We start from the raw sequence: 22,689 nt of genomic DNA on the forward strand, positions 1-22,689 counted from the left end.
TCACAATAGCATCAAAAAAAATAAAATACTTGGGAATCAATCTCACAAAAAAGATGAAAGACCTCTACAATGAGAACTACAGAACACTAAAGAAAGAAACTAAAGAAAACCTTAGAAGATGGAAAGATCTCCCATGTTCTTGGGCAGGCAGAAATAATATTGTCAAAATGGCCATACTACCAAAAGTACTATACAGATTCAATGCAATTCCAATTAAAATCCCAATGATGTACCTTACAGAAATAGAGCAAGCAATTGTGAAATTCATCCGGAAGATTAAGAAGCCCAGAATAGCTAAAGCAATCCTCAGCAAAAGAGTGAAGCAGGGAGTATTGCAATACCAGATCTTCAACTCTACTACAAAGCAATAGTAACAAAAACGGCATGGTATTGGTACCAAAATAGACAGGTAGATCAATGATACAGAATAGAGGACATGGACACAAACCCAAATAAATACAATTTTCTCATACTAGACAAAGGGGCCAAAAATATGCAATGGAGAACAGATAGCCTCTTCAACAAATGGTGCTGGGAAAACTGGAAAACCATGTGTAACAGAATGAAATTAAACCCCTATCTCTCACCCTGCACAAAACTCAACTCAAAATGGATCTAGGACCTCGGAACCAGACCAGAGACCCTGCATCTTATAGAAGAAAAAGTAGGTCCAAATCTTCACCTTGTTGGCTTAGGATCAGACTTCCTTAACAGGACTCCCATAGCAGAAGAAATAAAAGCAAGAATCAACAAGTGGGATAGATTCAAACTAAGAAGCTTTCTCTCAGCAAAGGAAACTATCAGTAATGTGAAGAGAGAGCCTACATATTGGGAGAATATCTTTGCCACTCATACTTCAGATAGAGCACTGATTTCCAGAATATATAAAGAACTCAAAAAACTCTACACCAAGAATACAAATAATCCAATCAACAAATGGGCTAAGCAAATGAACAGACACTTCACAGAAGAAGCAATCAACAGATATATGAAAAAATGTTCAACATCTCTAGTAATAAGAGAAATGCAAATCAAAACTACCCTAATACTCCATCTCACCCCAATTAGAATGGCGATTATCAAGAACACAAACAACAACAGGTGTTGGTGAAGATATGGGGAAAAAGGTACACTCATACATTGGTGGTGGAGTTGCAAATTAGTGCAACCACTCTGGAAAGCAGTATGGAGATTCCTCAGAAAGCTTGGAACGGAACCAGCATTTGACTCAGCTATCCCACTCCTTGGCCTATACCCAAAGGACTTAAAATCAGCATACTACAGAGATACAGCCACATCCATGTTCATAGCTGCTCAATTCACCATAGCCAGATTGTGGAACCAACCTAGATGCCCTTCAGTTGATGAATGGATAAAGAAACTGTGGCATATATATACAATGAAATATTACTCTCCCATAAAGAATGATACAATTATGGCATTTGCAGGCAAATGGATGAGATTGGAGAATATCATGCTAAGTGAGATAAGCCAATCTCAAAAAACCAAATGACGAATGATCTTGCTGATAAGCGGTTGATGACATATAATGGGGGGTGGGAGGAGTTAGCGTTAGGGTTAGGGTTAAGTTTAGGGTTAGGGTTAAGGAGGGGGGCAAGAATGGAGGAAGGAAGGACTGTATAGAGGGAGAAGAGGGGTGGGAGGGGTGGGGGGGAAGGAAAACAACAACAGAGTGAATCAAATAACATTACCCTATGTAAATTTATGATTACACAAATGGTATGCCTTGACTCCATGTACAAACAGAGAAACAACATGTATCCCATTTGTTTGCAATAAAGAAAAGTGAAAAATATTCTAAAAATGAGACAAATGTACAAATATATATGTGTACATGGCTATGAATGGACACCAAAAGAGAAAAAAACATGATTTTTAGGGAATTGTCTCCAATGAGGTAGTCAAAATAAGAGAATAGATGATAACTGCTATGCCCCACTCTCATTTTCTTTTCTTTTTGGGATATAAATAAGAGAGAGAAAAGTGGGGGAAGGGAGAAAGAGAACAAGAGCTGATTTTTGTTTTTAACCCCTTCTTTTTTTGGTTTTGCTCATCAAGCAGCCACTGGGTTGGCCTAAGACTCAAGCAGGTTAAAATAACTCTCAGATTCACTTCTCATCAGTGTAAGACAGGGTGGAGTGGGAGGTATTGTCAATTGGAGATTTGTTTGCATAGCCCAGATCAGTGCTCTCCCAGGGTGGGACTGCTTCAGAGTTCTATGAGGGGAGTTCCTGTGGTTGGTACTTAAGTCTAATCAGGTCTCAGGGACTTATTTGGGTAGTATCTGCCCTATAGAGACTAGATCAACAGGCTTCTACGGACCAAAATTAATTTTCTAGGGAGCTACTGGTTACCAAAATTGGTAGAGATACAAATTTTAAATAGGCTAAAGAAGAAATAGAGAAACTCATTAAAGAAGTATTTCTCAACTGAAGTACCAGGCTCAGGTGATTCTTGGAAATATATTTTATGTGTTACATCAGTATACAGAAATGCTACAGAACTTTAAAAACAATGGCTAATAATGTTTAGGAAAAATGTAGAAATACTCATGTATAATGTTAAGTGAACAATGTAGGTGCATGTCTTAGGCAATTAATACTCATTAGCTGGAATAACAAATTACCTCAAATGTTGAGAGGTTTCACACAGCATGGGTTTGTTTGTTGTTCACATAGCAGTCTGATGCAAGTTTGAAATTCTCTCAGACAGCTATTCTTCACGCAGTGAATCACACAGCTCAGGGTCCAGTGAGTTTACACAGGTTGCAGGTGCTGTGTGGCTTCTAAGATCACCAGAGATAGTGGAGTTGGTCAGAGATTCTTAAAGGATGTATTTAAAGGCTAGGTCTGCGAGTGATGTTCATTATTTTTGTTCTCATTCCATTGGAAACAAATGAGTCTTATGGATCTCTATCTAATTTTAAGAGAGACTGAAAAATGTCATCCTGTTTTTGTAACTAGATAAAGGAAACCGTGTGGGAAGCACATAGCTTCCATGTTTCACAGAAAGCACCAAACTTTTACACATCAGGCTTCTTTTTGATGACATACAGAAATGCTGTACATAGGCATGGAAAAAGACTGAAAATGTATAGATTAAATTACCTGTAGTGTTTTTTCAAGTCGGTGCTGAAATTTTACATTATTTCAATGCCTATTTTGGTCTATTTTTAAAAATCTGATCCAGTATAAAATAAACATTATATTAAGTAATGATTAATGTTTTGATTTTATAAAACTACTTATTGTATGCATTATATTAAGAAAGTAAGACATTCCGTGGAATTTAATATTACTTTGTTGGCTCCTGTTCTTTCTGCCTAATCCTTGCAGAGATAGCTGGGCTTTCTTTATAAACTCATCTTTTCTAGTTCTAATTTCAGTCCTGGGTCTTTCTCACATATGGGGAAAAATGTAGACAATATATTTGTACATAAATAGTTTTATGCCAACTTGTTAATTAAAAGTATCATTTTCTAAAATATTTTTATTGGTGAATTATAATTACACGTAATATTAGCCCTTAGTGTGATATATTTATACCTGCACATAGCATAATTTGGTCTAATTCATTCCCTCATTTCCCTCTTTTCCCCCTCCCTATTCCATTTCCCTAATTCCTGTTTCCTATTCTACTGGTCTCCCTTTTATTTTTATGATAAGGAAGATCTCTGTTGCTTCCATATATGAGAGATCAGTAGAATTTCTCTGTAGCTCCCATGTATGATTTTCTAGGTCTGGTGTATTTTACTTAGTATGATGTTTTCCAGTTCTATCCATTTTCCTGAAAATGACATGATTTCATTCTTTATAAGCTGAGAAAAACTCCATTGTGTATAGGTACCACATTGCTTTGTCCATTCATTCTTTGACTGACATCTGGGCTGGTTCCGTAACTTGAATATTGTGAATTGTATGGCTATAAACATGGCTATGCATGAATTGCTATAATTAGGATCACTTTAATTCTTTTGGATAAATACTGAGGAATTGTTTGGTTGGGTCATATGGTGGTTCCATTCTTAGTCTTTTGAGGACTAAGACTCCACAGTAGTTGCACTAAGATAGAGTCCTTCCAACAATGTATGAGTGTTACTTGTTTCCCAAATTCTTACCAGCATTTATTATTATTTATATTCTTGATGATTTCATTCTAATTGAAGTGAGATGAAATCTTGATGTAGTTTTGATTTGCATTTCCCTGATTGCTAAAGATGTTGAAAATTATTTCATATATTTGTTGGCCATCTGTATTTTTTATTTTGAGAAGTGTCTGTTTATTTCACTTTTCCATTATTAAATGAGTTGATTTTTGATGTTAAGTTTTTTAAGTTCTTTATAAATTCTGGATATTGATCCTCTGTCAGAAGAGTAGTTGGCAATGATTTTCTCCTGTTGTGAGGGTTGTCTCTTCATGCTCTTATTTCCTTTGCTGTGAAAAAGGCTTTTAATTTGATGGTATCCCATTTATTAATTCTTGCCATGCCATGCTGTTTTGTTGGAATACTTCTATAATATAATTTGAAATTGGGTATTGTGATGCTCCAGCATTGCTTTTACTGCCCAGAATTGCTTTGGCTATTTTAGTCTTTTGTTCTTCCATATGAATTTTAGGAATTTTTAAAAAAGTTTTGGGAAGAACATCATTGGTATTTTGATGGAGTTTGCATCAAATCTGTAGATTGTTTTGGTAATATGGTCATTTTAGCAATTTTAATTCTGTCTGTCCAAGAAGATGGAAGGTCTTCCTATCTTCTAATGTCTTTAATTTCTTTCTTTAGAATTGGATAATTTTCATCGTAGAGGTCCTTTTCCTCCTTGGTTAGATCTATTCCTTGGTGGTTTTTTTTTTTTTTTTTTTTTTTTTTTTTGTTGTTGTTGTTCTTGTCATTTGTTTTTGAGGCTATTGTGAATGGAATTGTTTTCCTGAATTCTTTCTCTCTCAGTTAATTCATTATTGGTGTATATAAAAGCTGTTGAGTTTTGTGTGTTTTTTTCATCTTTATACTTTACTGGTTCACTTATTAGCGCTAGAAATCTTCTGATTTGTCGGGTTTTCTAAATATAGGATCGAATCATCTGCAAACAGTAATAATTTGACTTTTTCCTTTCCTATTCTATTTCCTTCTCTTGCCTAAATGCTCTGGCTAAAATTTTAAGTGCTGTATTGGATAGGAGTGGTGAGCATGGACATCCTTTTCTGGTTCCTAACTTTAGAGGAAATGTTTTCTGATTTTTCCCTATCCAGTATGATGTTGGCTTTGAGTTTTTCATATACAGCTTTTATCATGTTAAGTTACTTGTATCCCTCATTTCTTCAGTAGTTGAAAATTAATGGGTATTGAATTTGGTGAAGACTTTTTCTGCATCTCTAGAGATGATCATGTAATAATTGTACTTAATCATATTTGCATGATGAATTATGTTTATTGATTTGCATTTGTTGAAACTTCCTTGCATCTTTGGAATGAAATCAAGTTACTCGTGATTTGTCATCTTCTTAATGTGTTTTTGAATACAAATTGCTTTTTATTTTATTAAAGATTTTTTCATCTATGTTCATCCACAACGCTTGACTGTAGTTTTCTATCCTTGGCATGTCCTTATCTGATTTTGGACTCAGGGTGATACTGAATTCATAGAATGAATTTAGGAGTGTTCCCTCCTTTCTATTTCATAGAAAAATTTAAGGAGAATTGCCACTGATTCTTCTTTAAATGTCTGATAGATTCAACTGGGCTTTTCTTTGTTGGAAGACTTTTTACTGGTGCTTCAAGTTGATTACTTGTTGTTGGTGTGTTTATGCTTTCTTGGTTCAATTTTGGTAAGTTTTATATGTCTAAATTTTTCCATTTCTTTTGGATTTTCCATTTATTGGAATATAAGATTTCCAAGTAATTCTTAAGAGCCTCTGGATTTCAGATATGTCTGTTGTGATACCTCCATATTTATTTCTTATTTTATTAATTTCTTATATCTCCTTTCTTTTAGTTAGTTTGGCTAAGGGTTTATCAATCCTGTTTATCTTTTCAAAGAATCAACTCCTTCTTTTATTGATCGTTGGTATTGCTTTTCCACTTTCTTTGTCATTAATTTCAGCTCTGATCTTATACTTCATTATACTGATTTTGGGTTTGGTTTGTTTTTGTTTTTATAGGAACTCGAGATGCATTAGAAACATTAGTTTTTGTTGGGATAATTTTAATGTTGTTTTTAAACTTTTTATGCAGTCAGTCTTCTTTTTGGATTTTCTCATATCCTCCTTCATAGTATCCTATAAATTCTGGTATGTTGTCTCTACTCTCATTTGATTCTAGAAATTTTAAATTTTATATTCCATTTTCATCTTTTTTCATTAATCATCCGAAAGCATATTATTCAATCTTTTTGTTTATGTAATTTCCATAGGTTTTCTTGTTGTTGATTTCTAATTTTATTCCATTATGATCTAATAAGATGCAACGGTTTATGACAGTTTTTTTTATTTGTTAAGGTTTGCTCTGTGACCTACAATATGATGTATTTTAGAGAAGATTCAATGAGCATTTGGAAAAAAAATTAATTCAGTGATTGTTGGATGAAATATTCTATAGATGTCTGTTGGTTCCATTTAATTCATTATATTTTTTAGATCTAAAGAGTTTTTACTATTATTGTTTGTGTTCTTGACAATAGCCATTCTAATTGGAGTAAGATGAAATCTTACAATTGTTTTAATTTGCATTTCTCTAATTACTAGAGATGTTGAACACTTTTTCATGTATTTATTAATTCCCTGTGTGTCTTCTTCTGTAAAGTGTCTGTCCAGTTCCTTGGCCCATTTATTGATTGGGTTCTTTGTATTTTTGGCATAAAGTTTTGTAAGTTCTTTATCAATTTTGGAGATAAGTGCTCTATCTGAGGTGCATGTAGAAAAGATTTTCTCCCATTCCGTAGGCTCTCTCTTCACATTCTTGATTGTATCCTTTGCTGAGAAAAAGCATTTTAGTTTAAGTCCATCCCATTTATTGATTCTTGCTTTGATTTCTTATGCTTTGGGAGTCTTGTTGAGGAAGTCTGATCCTAAGCCAAAATGATGAAGATTCGGGCCTACTTTGTCTTCTATTAGGTGCAGGGTCTCTGTTTTAATTCCTATGTCTTTGATCCATTTTGAGTTGAGTTTTGTGCAGGGTGAGAGATACAGGTTTAATTTCATTATACTGTGTATGGATTTCTAGTTTTGCCAGCACCATTTGTTGAACAGGCCATCTTTTCTCCATTGTATGTTTTTGGCTCCTTTGTCTAGTACGATGTGACTGTATTTATGTGGTTTTGTCTCTGTGTCTTCTATTCTGTACCATTGGTCTGCCTGTCTATTTTGGTGCCAATACCATGCTGTTTTTGTTACTATTGCTCTGTAGTAGAGTTTAATGTCTGGTATTGTGATACCTCCTGTTTCATTTTTCTATTCAGGATTGTTTTGACTACTTGAGATCTTTTGTTCTTCCAGATGAAGTTCATGATTGCTTTCTATCTTTCTATGAGGAATGTCATTGGGATATTAATTGGAATTGCATTGAATCTGTATAGTGCCTTGGGTAGAATGGTCATTTTGACAATGTTAATTCTGCCTATCAGAGAACAAGAACACAAACAATAATAGATGTTGGCGTGGATGTGGGGAAAAAGGCACACTTTTACATTGCTGGTGGAGTTGCAAATTGGTGCAGCCACTCTGGAAAGCAGTATGGGAGAATCCTCAGAAAACTTGGAATGGACACACTTTTGACCCAGTTATCCCACTCCTCAGTTTATACCCAAAGGACCTAAAATCAGCAAACTACAGTAACACAGCCACATCAATGTTTATAGCAGCTCACTTCACAATAGCTAGATTGTGGAACTAACCTAGATGCCCTTCAACAGATGAATGGATAAAGAAACTCTGGTATATATATACAGAATGGAATACTATTCAGCCTTAAAGAAGAAAAATATTATGGCATTTGCAAATAAATGGATGGGATTGGAGAATATCATGCTAAGTAAAATAAGCCAAGTCCAAAAATCCAAAGGCCGAATGTTCTCCCTGCTAAGTGGAGAATGATAAATAATGGGGGTGGGAGGGTGGGGAATGAGAGAATAATAGGGGAACTTTAGAATATACAGAAGGAAATGAGAGGGAGGGGGTATGAAAAATGATGGAAGGAGACAGACATCATTACCTTATGTACATGTATGATTACATGAATGATATGAATCCTCATTGTGTACAACCATAGAAATGAAATGACTTACCCCATTTGTGTACAATGAATCAAAATGCAGTCTGTAAAAAATTTAAAGTTAAATTTAAAAAAAATGTAGTTAAAAAAAACCCTTCTTGTCTACTTTCACTTCCACAGAGTCAGACTGATTAGGTTCCTGTCCTGGTGCCATTATTTATAGTTGTTTAATGTGAACAGGCTAACTGATCTCTATTCCTTGGTTTCTTTTTCAATAAAATGGGGATAATAATAACAACCTATATCATAAGGTTGTTGTAAGAATTCAATAAATTAATAAAATCTACCAAGAACTGATACATATGATAGAATTAGCAAAGATGTTAAACTAATCATTGTAAACGTATACTATTAGTTCAGAGATTTTTTGGTATGTATATATGTATGAGTATAGCATGAGGGTGCTCATCTTTGTGTATTTTCTTAAAAGGAATCTAAGATCCATAAGACAACACCCTCCAGAATAGCACTAGTGTGAACTTGGGATCTCTAAGAACCCACTGAGGGCTGGCTAGAGTGAACATGCCTCCCGGCTCCTGTTCAGTTCCTTTTCTTTCATCACTTATATACTTGTGAGAGTTGTAATTCCTTGATATTCTTGTTGTAGTTAGTATCATCAGATATTTCATTCTGTTCTGATAGGTGCATAGTAATCTTTGTGCATGTTTTTAATTTGAATTTCCAGATGATTATTAAAATTGATAATATTTTCCTCCAAAAAAAAAAAAAAAAAGAGTTTTTACTGATTTTTGTGTCAGGATGACCTATCTATTGGTGAGAGAGGTGTGTTGAAATTACCCAATATTATTGTATTGAGGTCTATCGAGTTCTTTATGTTGAATCATGTTTGTTTTATGCAATTAGGTACACCAGTGTTTGGGGCATAAATATTCATTTTTATTATGTATTCTTGTTGGGTTTTTTTCCCTTTACCCTCATGAAGTGACCCTATTTGTCTCCTTCTGATTAATTTTGGCTTGATATCTCCTTTGTTGGATATGAGGGTAGCTACTATTGCTTGCTTTTAGGCTCTACCTGTATGAAATATTATTTTCCATCCTTTTACTTTCAACCTGTGACTGCCTTTGCCTGCAAGATAAGTCTTTTGAAAATAACATGTAGTTGGGTCTTGTTTTTCAATCTTCTCTGCCAGTCTTTGGCTTTTAATTGGAGACTGAGAACAATAATACTTGTCATAATATAATTATGAGGATCAAGTTAGTTCACATATTCTTTGTGAACTCAAGAGAAACACACATGTGAGATGTCAAATGCAATAATTATTACTTATGCCTTCCTCAGTGAGGACCCATCCCAACTTCCAGGCAGAGACAGTTTTTGAATAACTGTTCATGTTTATCTGATCAAAACATTTATTCATTTAGATTTAGTCCATGTAAACTTTAATAAACTTTAATAATTTTCTGGAAATACAAAGTATTTCTAACTCATCAAATGTATATTCTTTGAAAGATTAAGTTCAGTATTATCAATATGGCTTATAAAATCAAGATCAATGGAAGAGTTATTGTATTTTCATTTATTTGGAAAATCATATTAAAATATTTATAGGGCTGGGGAGATAGCTCAGTTGGTAGAGTGTTTGTCTTGCAAGCACAAGGCCCTGGGTTTGATCCCCAGCACCACAAAAAAAAAAAAAAAAAATTATAAAAGTATGAAGTTTTAAAATAATACTGTGCTTGTTGCATGTATAAGACATAGGTTTGAATGTTTTGTACAGTTTATTTCTGTTATAACTTGCTTTATTTGAAGTACTAAACCTTTATGTTGCATAAGTCCCTTGTATATGTTTGGAAGTAAGAACAATTTCTCAAAATCTCTGGGCCATATATATTTACATTATATTTTTCTTTCTTCAATTTGTGTTTAGGAAATGGCTGGTTTCTTGATGATGTTGTGGTCAAGGATACCACAAAAAATCATGACTATGCCTTCTTCTGTCACAGGTTTGTAGGTGTGTTTTTACATTGAACAGATTCATATCAGTCAATTTTATGTTCATGTATTTTTGAGAACTAGATAGCTTATTGAGTTATTCCTGGTAATAGAGGCTTTTTTACATCACTTTTATGAACATTAAAGACTGGTGCTTCTATGGAGAAATGTATCTGTTTATTATCATTCTTGATGTGGGGAAAAAGGTACACTCATACATTGCTAGTGGGGTTGCAAACTAGTGCAGCCACTCTGGAAAGCAGTATGGAGATTCCTCAGAAAGCTTGGAATTGAACCACCATTTGACCCAGCTATCCCACTCCTTGGCCTATACCCAAAGGACTTAAAATCAGCATACTACAGAGATACGGCCACATCAATGTTCATAGCTGCTCAATTCACTATAGCCAGATGGTGGAACCAACCCAGATGCCCTTCAGTTGATGAATGGATAAAGAAACTGTGGCATATATATACAATGGAATATTACTCCGCCATGAGGAATGACAAAATTATGGCATTTGTAGGCAAATGGATGAAATTGGAGGATATCATGCTAAGTGAGATAAGCCAATCTCAAAAAACTAAAGGACGAATGATCTTGCTGATAAGTGGATGGGGATATATGGGGGGGGGAGGGTAGGAGGGGTTAGTGTTAGGGTTAGGGTTAGGTTTAGGGTTAGGGATAAGGAGGGTGGTAAGAATGAGGAAGAAAGGAATGTATAGAGGGAAAAGAGGGGTGGGAGGGGAGGGGGGAAGGGGAAAAAATAACCAAATGAATCAAACAACATTGCCCTATGTAAATTTATGATTTTTAATTAAAATTTAAAAAAAGAATCATAAAAAAAATAATAAATGTGCTTGATAAATTTGCATGTGGCTTTGTAAAACATCAGTGACATTGCTGACTCATTGTCATTAAGTCCTGACTTTTTAGTAATTTTGCCAGTAATGGTGATTGATTTTTCTCTGTCAACACTCATTTTGCCTCTTTTCTTATGGAACAAGAAATGAAATAAGTGGAGTCAGAATTGTAGTTGGTGGCCATAGAACAGGATAAAACAATTGGTCCAACAGATGTACTATCTATGACCTTTTCAATTAGCAGGCTGACTGATGAACTCACCTGTGCATGAGGGAAAAACATTTGCTTCTTACCAGAGAGCAGCTTCTCCTTCCTTCACTCTTACAGTCATCCTAGTATTTCCTTTTCCATTCTGTACTATTCTGCCTTTATCAACTAGATATACAGGACTCTTCCCAGATCCAGCTATCCATATATATTTTTTTCTCACTAGAGTGCAATTGCCAATGGTTTGAGTAAAATAATCACTGTACCTTTCTTTCCATAGGTGGCTGGATCAAGGGGAAGATGATGGTAAAATTGTCAGAGAACTGTATGCCAGGACTAATAGTATCTTCTCTGCAAGTGAGTGTCATGTACAAATATTTCTTGGAAAACTGTATTTTATGATGATGGAAGAAAGCATGACACTACTGAAACTCATGGTCCTCTCCTTTATCTTCTCAGGGAAGAAGCTAGAACTTCAGAGAAAAGAAACAGTAAGATATTGCTTTGGACTTTAAATTACTTAGTACAAACAATGTTCAAATAACTATTTGATGTGTTGAAGCAGAAGAGTTTGTAATGTTACTAGAGATATTACTTTTTAATTTCTTCTCTTGGTATCTTCTCACAGGGTATTTTCATTTGTTTTGTTTTTATTTTTAGTGGGCTGCAGAAAGCTGGAAGTTTATGAAAGGAAATACCCTTCAGTTCTACAATAGGCTGACTGGAGGATTTGTCCGTCTGCACCCAGATGGCACAGTTGATGCCCTTGGAGAGAAGACAGACAAATATGGTAAAGACAGCAGACAAAGCATGTGGTGCTGGGCAGGCCTGGGAGTGGAAGGAGGGCAGGTTTCTAGGCACAGTATAATTTGTAGTTTTGTTCTTTCTTTTTTGAGTGGCTTTACACTAGTATTAGACCACTTAAATACCTGACTACCTGCATTAAAACAAATGATCAATAGAAAACAGGCTTTAAATATGTGCAGACAGTATAATGCAGAACAGTATGCCATTAAAATTTATATTGGATATTAATTAAATGAAGACTAAAATGTAGGCAATTAACATTAACCATTCATAAAAAGCAGTGATTGTGTCTCTTACCTGATATGATTATTAGGGAACTGTTAAAGCTTCTACACATTGAGGACCCACTCTCTTCAAAATACCATGTTAATTTGATAGGCATGGAAGTAGCTAAGATATTGTTCTGAATTTCAGAGATTCCTAATTTAATGAAGAAGGCAAGCATAGGCAACATTCTAATAGTGGTAGTTTGTAACTAATGTCTTAATAAAGATACAAAGGAAAAACCAGGCAAAGAATTACTAGATTTGATATTTTGTTATTTAATATTAGCATGATATGAAGCCATAGACACAAGGATTAACAAAGAAGGAATAGTCTGGTTATGATAGGCCTTTTTTTGACTACAAACCCAAACCAACTCTTTTTGAAATTTAGAACTTCACTATTTAATAAAATTTGATGGCTGTATCTATAAATTTTGCTATACTTTTTTTTTTTTTTTTTTTTTAGAAATTGGGCTGTTCAAATAACCTCTAGAATGTGCTAAAGACAGTAACCTGTAGTATATTCTCTTTCATCTCACATTAGAGATCCTAGGGAATAATCCAATTTTCTCCTCTGTGAAAATATATCACCATAAAAGAATGTTACTTTTTTTCCTCCACAGCACTGGAGAATGAATCCAGGGTTTCATACTTGCTAGGCAAGTACTCTACCACTGAGCCACATCCCAGCCCACAAAGAAAGTTTCCTAGTAACCTCTCCTTCCAAAACGAATCTGTACCTTAGACATTTTCCTTAACTTTTGGTTTCCATCTGAGATTACTAATCCAGTTAGATCAGTAAAAAATATCCCCTGCTCCCAATGTTGACGGTCTTTTATTAGTGTGGTAGATGGTATTTGCAAATGTGGCCACAAAATGATCTTCTATTGTTAAATCAGAAGGCATGAATGCTGTAAGTTTTACCTTACTTGCAGGAAAAATCAGACCACTGGTCAAACTAAAACCATTTATTTCTTACAGCCAGTGCACAGCCAGAGTAATGCCGTGATGAGAGAGTCTGAGGGTTCTGTACGTGCAGTTGGGTTTATTAAGGGAGAGAAAATTCCCAAATTAGGAAACTCTGATCTTATATAGGACTGCCTATCCTTCCTTCCAACAAATGAGATAGATGCACAGTACACACACTACACACACACACACACACACACACACACACACATACACATACACACGGGGGGGGGGCGGGATTCAGGACCTATCTTTAATCTAGAATGTAAACAAATATTCACGGAGGGGAAGGAAAGGAAAGATCTTTATCTTTACTCCCCTGGGACAGCTGGAGAGCATGTATGTCTTCTTTACTGCACTGCAATGTCTCTGTTTCCTTAGAAACATTTTATAAATGCCTTTGCTCAGAGACACTGTACTGTGCAGGAGCATGAAGGATCTCAGGACTGGGAAGGATTTTTTCTAGCACCCTTTCCACAGGCTGGTTTATAAAGGAACCTTGCTACATCTGCATCAAAGATGCCCCCTTGCTGGGCGAGCCCTTTGTGCATGTTCTGACTAAGAGAAGGCAGTTGAAGCAACATTTTAGCTTCTAAGATCTGTATCTTCTCCTTTTATATCTTGGATTAATCTTTCTTGAAACCCAGCCCTAATTTTGGGAAGAAGCCCAGGAAGTTATTTTCCCACAGAAGGAACTGAGGCTCTGGAAACCCCAGATGAGTTCCTGACCTGCAACTAGCACTGAGTGTGTGGACCAATCTGATTGGTAGATGAGTAAACTACATAAACTTTTTATCTTTCAGGGTTTCCAGAATTTTAATATGCTAGTCCTGCAAAACATAATGCAGAATGTACAGCATTAAAAAAGGAAGGTACAGGATGGTATGAGTAATTTTCCTCACTGTAACTGACAGTTTGACAATAGGAGGTCTTTTATGTGCAGTAATTACTCACAGGATTACTTCCTGACATTTTGCACATTGTCCCCTGAATTCACACTAATCAATCAATTTTCACATGTCTGGAAAGGGGTATGATGAATGCTGACCTTTTCAAGGAAGTATCTTAGGAATGTCTGAAATATATTGACTTATAATTTTTAGTCCACAAAATAACATTTTTATCATTATGAGCCAATACTTCATTTCATTATCAAGCTGGTAATAAATGCAGCTATTTTCATATTCAAAATGTTCATTTCACTAAGAACTACTGAACCATTTTTTGGCAACACTGAACCTCAAAGCAGATGTGTAGCATGAGAAGATCTCTGAAATTGCACAGGAAACTTCATTTTATGATCATGAGCTCTTTTAGTTACTAAAAATAATACTGTAACATTATTGACAGTGACAGACATAAGTAAGCCTTCTTGACTCTGTTTTGGGATCCTATAACTAAAAGGAAGGACCAAGTAACCAAAGTTTTATTCTGTTTTTATCACTGCACCCTTGATAGCTATTTGCATGTCTAGTTCAGTTTCACAAACTTCACATCCCTTAAAATTTCAAAAGATTTACTCCAGGATAGAGATTCATATAGTTTTCTCATTTCATAGTAGTAATAGTCCTTTAAGGAAAAATAATTCATAACCTAGTTACATTTGCATTTTAAATGTTTTCAATATATCACATAACTAGAAGTTAGTAATGTATCATATTCTTCTGTCTTCTGTATTATCTTCGTAAGTTTCCATGTAAATAGTTTTACTGGGTTTTGATAGAAGATTTTTGTTTTCTATTTTTGGAGTGTTTATTTTGTGCTGTGTCAGACTATTGCATATGCAAGAGGTTTCTGCATTTTCCAATGTGGAGGTTTTTAAATATGTCCACAAATAACAAATAGCAGAGGTAGACCTTAATTTCTTTCTCCTTGAGTATGAAATGGATTTAGTGACTTTCTTCTAACAAATAACGTGGTGAAATCATGCTGGGTCAGTTTTAACTCTTAAGTTTGTCAAAAAGGGCATTACAGATTCCTCTTGGCTCTCACTTTTTCTGGGAGAAGTCAACTGCCACGTCATAAAGACATTCAGGCAGCCCTCTAGAGAGGCTGGAATGACAGTGGCTTTTTGCCAACATCGATGGGAGTGAGTCATCCTGTAGGCGCTCCTGATCCAGTCCAGCCATCAGATGACCGCAACTGCAACCAACACCTTCATGGCAACTTATTGTAGACCTGAGCCACCCAGAGAAGTTGCTTCCAAATTTTCGCCCTACAGAAGTTATAGGAAAATACATGTTTGTTTTGAGTTGTGATGTTTCAGAGTAATGTTTGACCTACTTTAGACTACTCGTATGCCAGTTCATACATTGTTCTGTAAAGTAGTTGCTCACGGCATTTTCTCAGAATGGGCTTCACTTTCCCTTCACTTACGTTGTGGATAGGAATGGATAGGGTGTTCTCTCTCCTGTCTCTGATTGGGATCCTCAGCTTCTTTTTTGTGTTGCTGTTTCACTTCTGCAGTGATGCAGTGGGAAGTCCTGAATATTCTGTGTAATTTTTCTGCAATGTTAATATTGACACCTTTTTAGTGACTGTGGATGTACTTTATAAAATGCTTTCTATAACATGCAGTGCAAAAATTAGGGGAAAATGTTTCTAAAATAAAAGTAATGAGCAATATCTTTCATGAAAAAATATTCAATGAACTAGGGATAGAAAGAAATTTCCTCTGCATGGTAAAGGGCATTTATTAAATACTCAAAGCTAGTATTTATCAGTGGGGAAAGACTGAACTTCCCCCCACCCAGACCTGAAAAAAGAAAAGGATGCCTGCTTTTTCCACTTCTAGTTAGCATTTTACTAACAGTTGTAGATAGAGCATTAAGTAATAAAAGGCATCTAAATTGAGAAAGAAAATTATAATTATATATGACATGATCTTATATATAGAAAATCCTAAAGGATCCACAGCAAGAAAAGTATCATACCTAATAAATGTAGTCATCAGCATTGTAGAATACATGAGCAACACTGAAAACCATTTGTATGTATCAACAAAAGAAATAATCCAAGAATGAATTTCAGAGAACAGTTTTACTTTTAATAATACCAACTTCTTAAGAATAAATTTGACCAACAAGTGTAAGACTTGTACACTAAAAACTATAAAACATTTTTGAAAGAAAGAAGATCTGACAAGGTGGAAAGATATTACACATTTATAGTATTTGAAGTTAATATTGTTAAACTGGCAATACTTCTGAAAGTGACTACAGATTCAGTGTGATACTACCAAATTCCAACACTTTTTATGCAGAAATAGAAAAACTAAATTTTGAAAAGAATTTCAAGGGACTTCAAATAGCCAAAGTAATATTGACAAAGAACACAGTTGAAAATTGCTATAAAGCTGATGTAATTATAATAATGTGGTATTGGTATAGACAGGAGCTAGGTTTACAACTTAGTGGTCAAATGCCCTCTACTTAGTGTAGAGTGCCCTGGGTTCAATTCCAAGCACTGCAAGCAATCAATCAGTAAGTTAAAAAATCATCCATAAATACCTACAAATGACATACAAATAAATGGAATAGAACTGACAGTCCAGAATCAAACCTATACATCTGTGGTCAATTATTTTTCATTAAGTGTGTCAGGACCATCCAGTAGGGAATAGTCTCTTTAACAAATGGTGCTATGACAATTGGATGTCTAAAAAAAAGAATGAATTGTATTTTATTTTTAATCTCATTACATATACAAATTTTAATTAAAAATGGACTAATGGCCTAAATATAAGTCATAAAGTTGTAACACTCTGAGAAGGAAAATGTAAAAGTAAATTTCATGTCCTTAGAATAGTCAATGGTTTCTTAGATATGAGATTAAAAACACCAGTAATAAGGAAAAAATTGATGAATTGAGCACCATCAAATTAAAAACTTTTGTGCATCAAAGGATACTATCAAGAGGATACTATCAAGAGATGAAAAGACAATCCACAAAAGAGGAGAATATTTGCAAATTATACATCTCATAAGGGTTTAATACCCAGAATATATTAAAAACTCTTACAACTGAACAATCCAATTAAAAACGAACAAGGAACCTATGTAGAAAATGATCCAAAAAAGATACATAAATAGCCAACAAATACACGAAAAGCTGTTCAGTTTCATTGGTCATTATGGAAATACAAATTAAAACCAAAATGATGTACTGGTTCACATCCACCAGGATGGCTGTAATAAAAATAATGAAAATAGGCAAGTGTTGGGAGAGAATGTGGAAAAATTGAGATCTCCATGAGTTATTGGTGGAAATGTAAAAATCATTTAGCTGCTTTGGAAAATAGTTTAATGGAATTAATGGAATTATTTTGTGACTTGGACAATTTATTCCTAGGTATATATCCAAGAGAATTAAAAACAAAAGTCAGTGTACAAATGTCCCTGGCAGCACTATTCACAATAGTGAGAAAAATGGAAATAATGTCTATCAACTGATGAATGAATAAACAAATGTGGTACACTTAGCATAAAAGGGAATGAAGAATGGATGCTATAACATGGTTGACCATTAAAACATTGTGTTGAGTGAAAGAAACTAGACACGAAAAGTCACAGCAAATCTATTCATATGAAATCCAGGAGATGCAAATTCATAGAAAGTGGAATCCTGGTTGCTAGGGAATGGGGAGCAGGGAATGGGCACTGATTGCTTAATGGGTGCAGGGTTTTCTTTGGGGTGGTTAAAATGTTCCGGAACTATATGGTGCCCAACACTGGAAAATTGCTACATTGCTGACATTTTGACATTTTTTCATATTATTTTACCACAATTAAAAAAAATGAGCCATTGTGCATTGTACAACAGTAGGGATACTACTCACATTTGTAGTTGCTACAAATTTGTATATTTATTAATTTTCCAACAGAAATACAGTAAAATGCTTTCAGAAAGGAACTTAACATGTCCTATATCTATTTATTCAGATATATATACATATGCACCCACACCTATACGCAGTTCCTCGCTATTCACCTAGGTACCCATATTTTCAAACATCATTGTTTGTAGGTGTTTGCTAGAAACCAAACTATTTTGGTGGTAAATAGACCCTTTCTCTAATATAAATCAAATTTATTGAAAATATATAGAAAGAAAATTTTTATGTTTATTTCGTGTTTATTACAGTTTGGCTGTGAATCAGGCACTGGTCTGGTTATACATGTGTCTTGAAGCTTACTACCTTACTGCACTCTCATTAAAGATTTTTTCAGGTTTTATAAATATAATACATTTACCTACTACTTCCTAATAGTTACATTTCTATTTTGACTTTAAGCACTTTTTTTTCACTGGCAAGAATATGCTTCAGGTAGTGAAATAATGATGATATTGGCATTCTTGTCTTGTAATAAATTTTATATGATGTTTATACTGTTTATTAAGAGTTCAATATTTGAAGAGCAGTCTATATGTAAAACCACTTTCTTTACATACTCTGTACAGAGTCAGTTAAAAATAAGACACAGTATATAGGCAAATGGAAATCACAACCTTAGCTTCATTGAAGATGGAATCAAGTAGGGGTCTTGACTTTACATGTGACCTCAGAGCACTTGGTGACTCTTCCCAAGATAACCCACCAGAGCACAGGCAGTACTAGGTAACAGCAAGCTTTCTATGCCTGTCCCTTACCACTGATTGGGAAGGTGCTGCTCTGGTGATAGAAAGGACCCAAGCTGTTCATGTCAAGTTTACATTGTCCTGCCTCTGGAGTGGTAAATACCAATCCATGAGAATATATGTAGTGTGAAAGAAAAATCTGCCTTTTTATTCTGATATATTGGTTGAGTGCTCCTTTCAATTGCAAATCACTGATCTTAAACTATGCATTTACTTCTCATTACAACTTTGGTCACATTTTTATTTGACCAAAAGTTTTGAGAAGAACATTCTTAATCTCTTTTTCTTGTTTTCTGTGTTGTTTCTTTTAAGCTTGTTTTATTACTGCCTCATTGGTATTATATTCAGAGTATTTCTCCTGTACTGTAAAACTTTTTTTTTTTTAGGTAAACGATACACTGTAAAGCATATTATTACAAATGTTCCCAAGATTGTGAATATTCTTGTTATATTTATAGAGTTGAAAATCACAAAATACACATAATATATGGAAAAATATGTATACATAAGATTTCAGTTACACAGTTTTGATATATCAAACACACATATGCCATGTATGAACCACACATCATTTAAAGTACTTCACTAATACTAACTCATTTAATTTTCACAATTATTCTAATGAATTAGATACTATTTTCCTTATTTTACATGAGGAGATTGAAGACATTAGATCCCTTTGCTATCAAGGGGTAGAACCAGGAAACAAACTCTGGTGGTCTATCACCAGAATCACAACTTGACCACTGGCTACTACCATAACCACTCTGTCCTTTTTGATTCTTTATTTCTTTATGATGCTGGGGATCAACATCCTGAGGCAAATGCTCTACCCTTATGCTACATCCTCAACCTACCTTATTCATTCTTATTCTGCCTGAGTAGCGTTTTGTGTTAAAATTTTTAATCTCTATCTTATGTTTATGTCTAATGATTTGGTCTTATATGTTTGCTCTGATAGGTATAGTCTGATACATGAAATTTCATCAACATTATTACTTCATTAATATTCTTCTTGCAGCTTTCAGTGTCTCATTAATGTACCATGTCTTCAATTCTTCATACTTGATGTTAATGTTGCATATCTTGTTTTTTCCAGTTGTTTACATTAGTCCACTGCATCTGTATGCATTATTAATTTGACTCTTCCTATAAAAATGTATAATAAAGTTACATTAAAATACTTTTGAATATATTTTGGTAGGAAGTTTATGCTCACTTGCTGTTAAAAATCATATGTGTGATCTTACTTATGACATCTTGTATTATACTGTCTTTTGCTGTGAGAATTGATCCCTTTCTTTTGTTATATGGATTTTTATTTTTCTCTTTCATAGTTTAAAATCATTTATCTCTTTTAAGAGCCTGAGAAATTCAATCTGTTTGATATTTGGTATAACTCTTCTCCCTAATTTAAAAAAATTAATAATATTCATAAAATACATTAAATATCATAAATATAAAAAATTAAATGTCCTATAAACCCATTACCTAGTGCTAATAAGTAAATTTGGTGCATTTGCTTCCAGTCTTTCTTAACATACAAGTATAAAAAATGTATTACATGAATTATACATTCAATATTCTCAAAGGATTAAAATTACACTCAATTATTATATGGATATGATGTTTCCCATTTTGATAAACATACCTACATGTTCCATCACTGTTTATATTTCTACGCTATTAGATTATTTTCTTAACAAAAATTCCTGAAGAATAGAATTACCAGATTAAAGATAAAGAGTTAAGTTTCTGTACACATTACCACCTCTCTTTCCAGAAGTTATATAATTTTTCACTCATTAGTTGTGCTGAGTGTCTTCAACTTACTATACCCTTACCTTAGGACCAAAAGAATGATAATAAATGCATTGCATTCTTATGTAAATTTGAAACATATAAATTAATTTATTCTCTAATTTTAGAAAGTAAGACTAAGGTTTTATTTTTTTTCATATAATGTAACTTTCGTTAAAGAGACCATATACTCTAGTTTGCCGATTTTTATTTGTGACTCAGTTTTCCACCTGCTTAGCATCCCCTTTCACTCTCAATAGTGTCCTGGTGGGGCAATCAATTCTATAGGCTAATGCCTTAAAATTTTCAGTTTCAGTTTCAGTTAAAATAAAGTGAGAATTTAAAGAGGACTATTTCATTGTGGATATAGTTCTTGACTCTAAATGCTTTCAAGACAAATGTTATCTACATTTTTTTTTCATTACTGTTTTAGTAAATGATTAGACAGTATACTGAAGAGGGTAATAATTTTTCCCTATGTGCTGAAACTGTAAGAAAATGTTCTTGGGATGGTTATTTTCTAATTCACCTTGAAAAAGAAAAAATATAATCAGTTCTAAAAATTACCATCTCTGGATTTTCTTTGGTCTTCTTAGCCATGTACTCAGTACAGATAAAATTCTTCTATCTTTCTGTTGCTGGTGGTTGAATGACAAAACTGTTTCTCGTGGTCATGTTTCTCAGGACCATGTGGTGATGATCAGCAGTAATTCCTTTCTCTATCTGATTCTCTGTTACTTTGTCCTAATAATGGATATGAAAAAAGTTCATTATTTAATGTGTAGCACTTACTATATAGAGGTTACTTTGTCTTCTGACAAGTTCTTATTGTTTTATTATTTAATTTTTTATTGGTGCATTATAATTATATGTAATGTGGGATTCATTATTATATAATTATATATGCACACAATATAACAATATAAATTGGTCCCTGAAATTCTTTGAAATCAAGAGACCATTGGTCTTACCTTCCTATTTTCTGAGAGAACTGTGAAGAACCTTCTTTGTTTTAAATTGGAAATGAATGTGCTCTGGATTGGAACACATAGTCACTGCAATCCCCTTTTACTGAGAACTTTGGTCTCTGGATACAGAAGGAAATGTTGGGGAAAAGAGATGTAAGAGAAAAGGATTGTGGATGTCTCAGAAACACGTCTAAATACTTTTCTTTAGAACATATCCTGAAACTCTTTGGTTTATAGCATGTGGCTGAAGACAGGTAACACCTTTACCAATCTTTAGTAATCAGGGTTATTTGTATCATTAACTGCTGAAAGTCTCAACTTAAGATCTCATAAAAGTCATACCCCATTTGTGTACAATGAATCAAAATGCAGTCTGTAAAAATTAAAAGATGTTAATAAAAAATCTCATAAAAGAAATATTAATTTCAAGTTTTGTGTATTGCCTGTGCTTGTAATAGTTAAGTGTTTAATCTCCTTTTTACCTTAGAAGCCTTAAGAAAGTTTAATATACTATGTCACCACTATAACTATACCATCTCCCATTAAAACCATTCTCAGTAGCCCAAAGCAGTGTAATGCATCTGATAATTTAAACCTTAACTCTTCCCTAACTTCTCTTTGCTCCCTGTGAAAGGCTCTGGGAAAGAAAGCCAGTCCTATGTCTACAAGCAACCTCCCTTATTCCTTCCTGTTGGTAGAAATAACCACCAACACCAAAGGATGTATTTGAAGTAGAGTAGAAAGACTGGCAGTAAAGTGGATATCAGATTTGAAGTGTAGAGAAGAAGAAGGCCTTTTCTCTTTTCTTCTCTTTTCTTCTCTTTCTTTTTTTTTTTTTTTTTTTTACATAACCAAAAAAGTGGGAAGGCTTATTTAGAGCTTCAGTAGTAAGGTTCAAAAGGCTCACTGACTTCCAATAGAGGGGTC

General features: G+C 34.1%; 1 protein-coding gene across 13 annotated transcripts in view; it reads left to right on the forward strand.

Annotated features, from left to right (window-relative positions):
• RP1 (RP1 axonemal microtubule associated) overlaps positions 1-22,689 on the forward strand; it is a 322,403-nt gene that overhangs the window by 126,972 nt on the left and 172,742 nt on the right. For all 13 annotated transcript variants that reach the window (XR_013763185.1, XR_013763186.1, XR_013763187.1 and 10 more), the window contains exons 9-12: positions 10,179-10,254; positions 11,596-11,672; positions 11,775-11,806; positions 11,976-12,105. Coding sequence is in view for 9 of the 13 variants with exons in the window: in XM_079136289.1 (XP_078992415.1) it covers positions 10,179-10,254; positions 11,596-11,672; positions 11,775-11,806; positions 11,976-12,105 (315 nt within the window). In the remaining 4 variants the exon portion in view is untranslated. The remainder of the gene's footprint in view (positions 1-10,178; positions 10,255-11,595; positions 11,673-11,774; positions 11,807-11,975; positions 12,106-22,689) is intronic.

The sequence above is a fragment of the Sciurus vulgaris genome (assembly GCF_902686455.1).
Source record: "Sciurus vulgaris genome assembly, chromosome: 1".
Taxonomy (NCBI): Eukaryota; Metazoa; Chordata; class Mammalia; order Rodentia; family Sciuridae; genus Sciurus; species Sciurus vulgaris.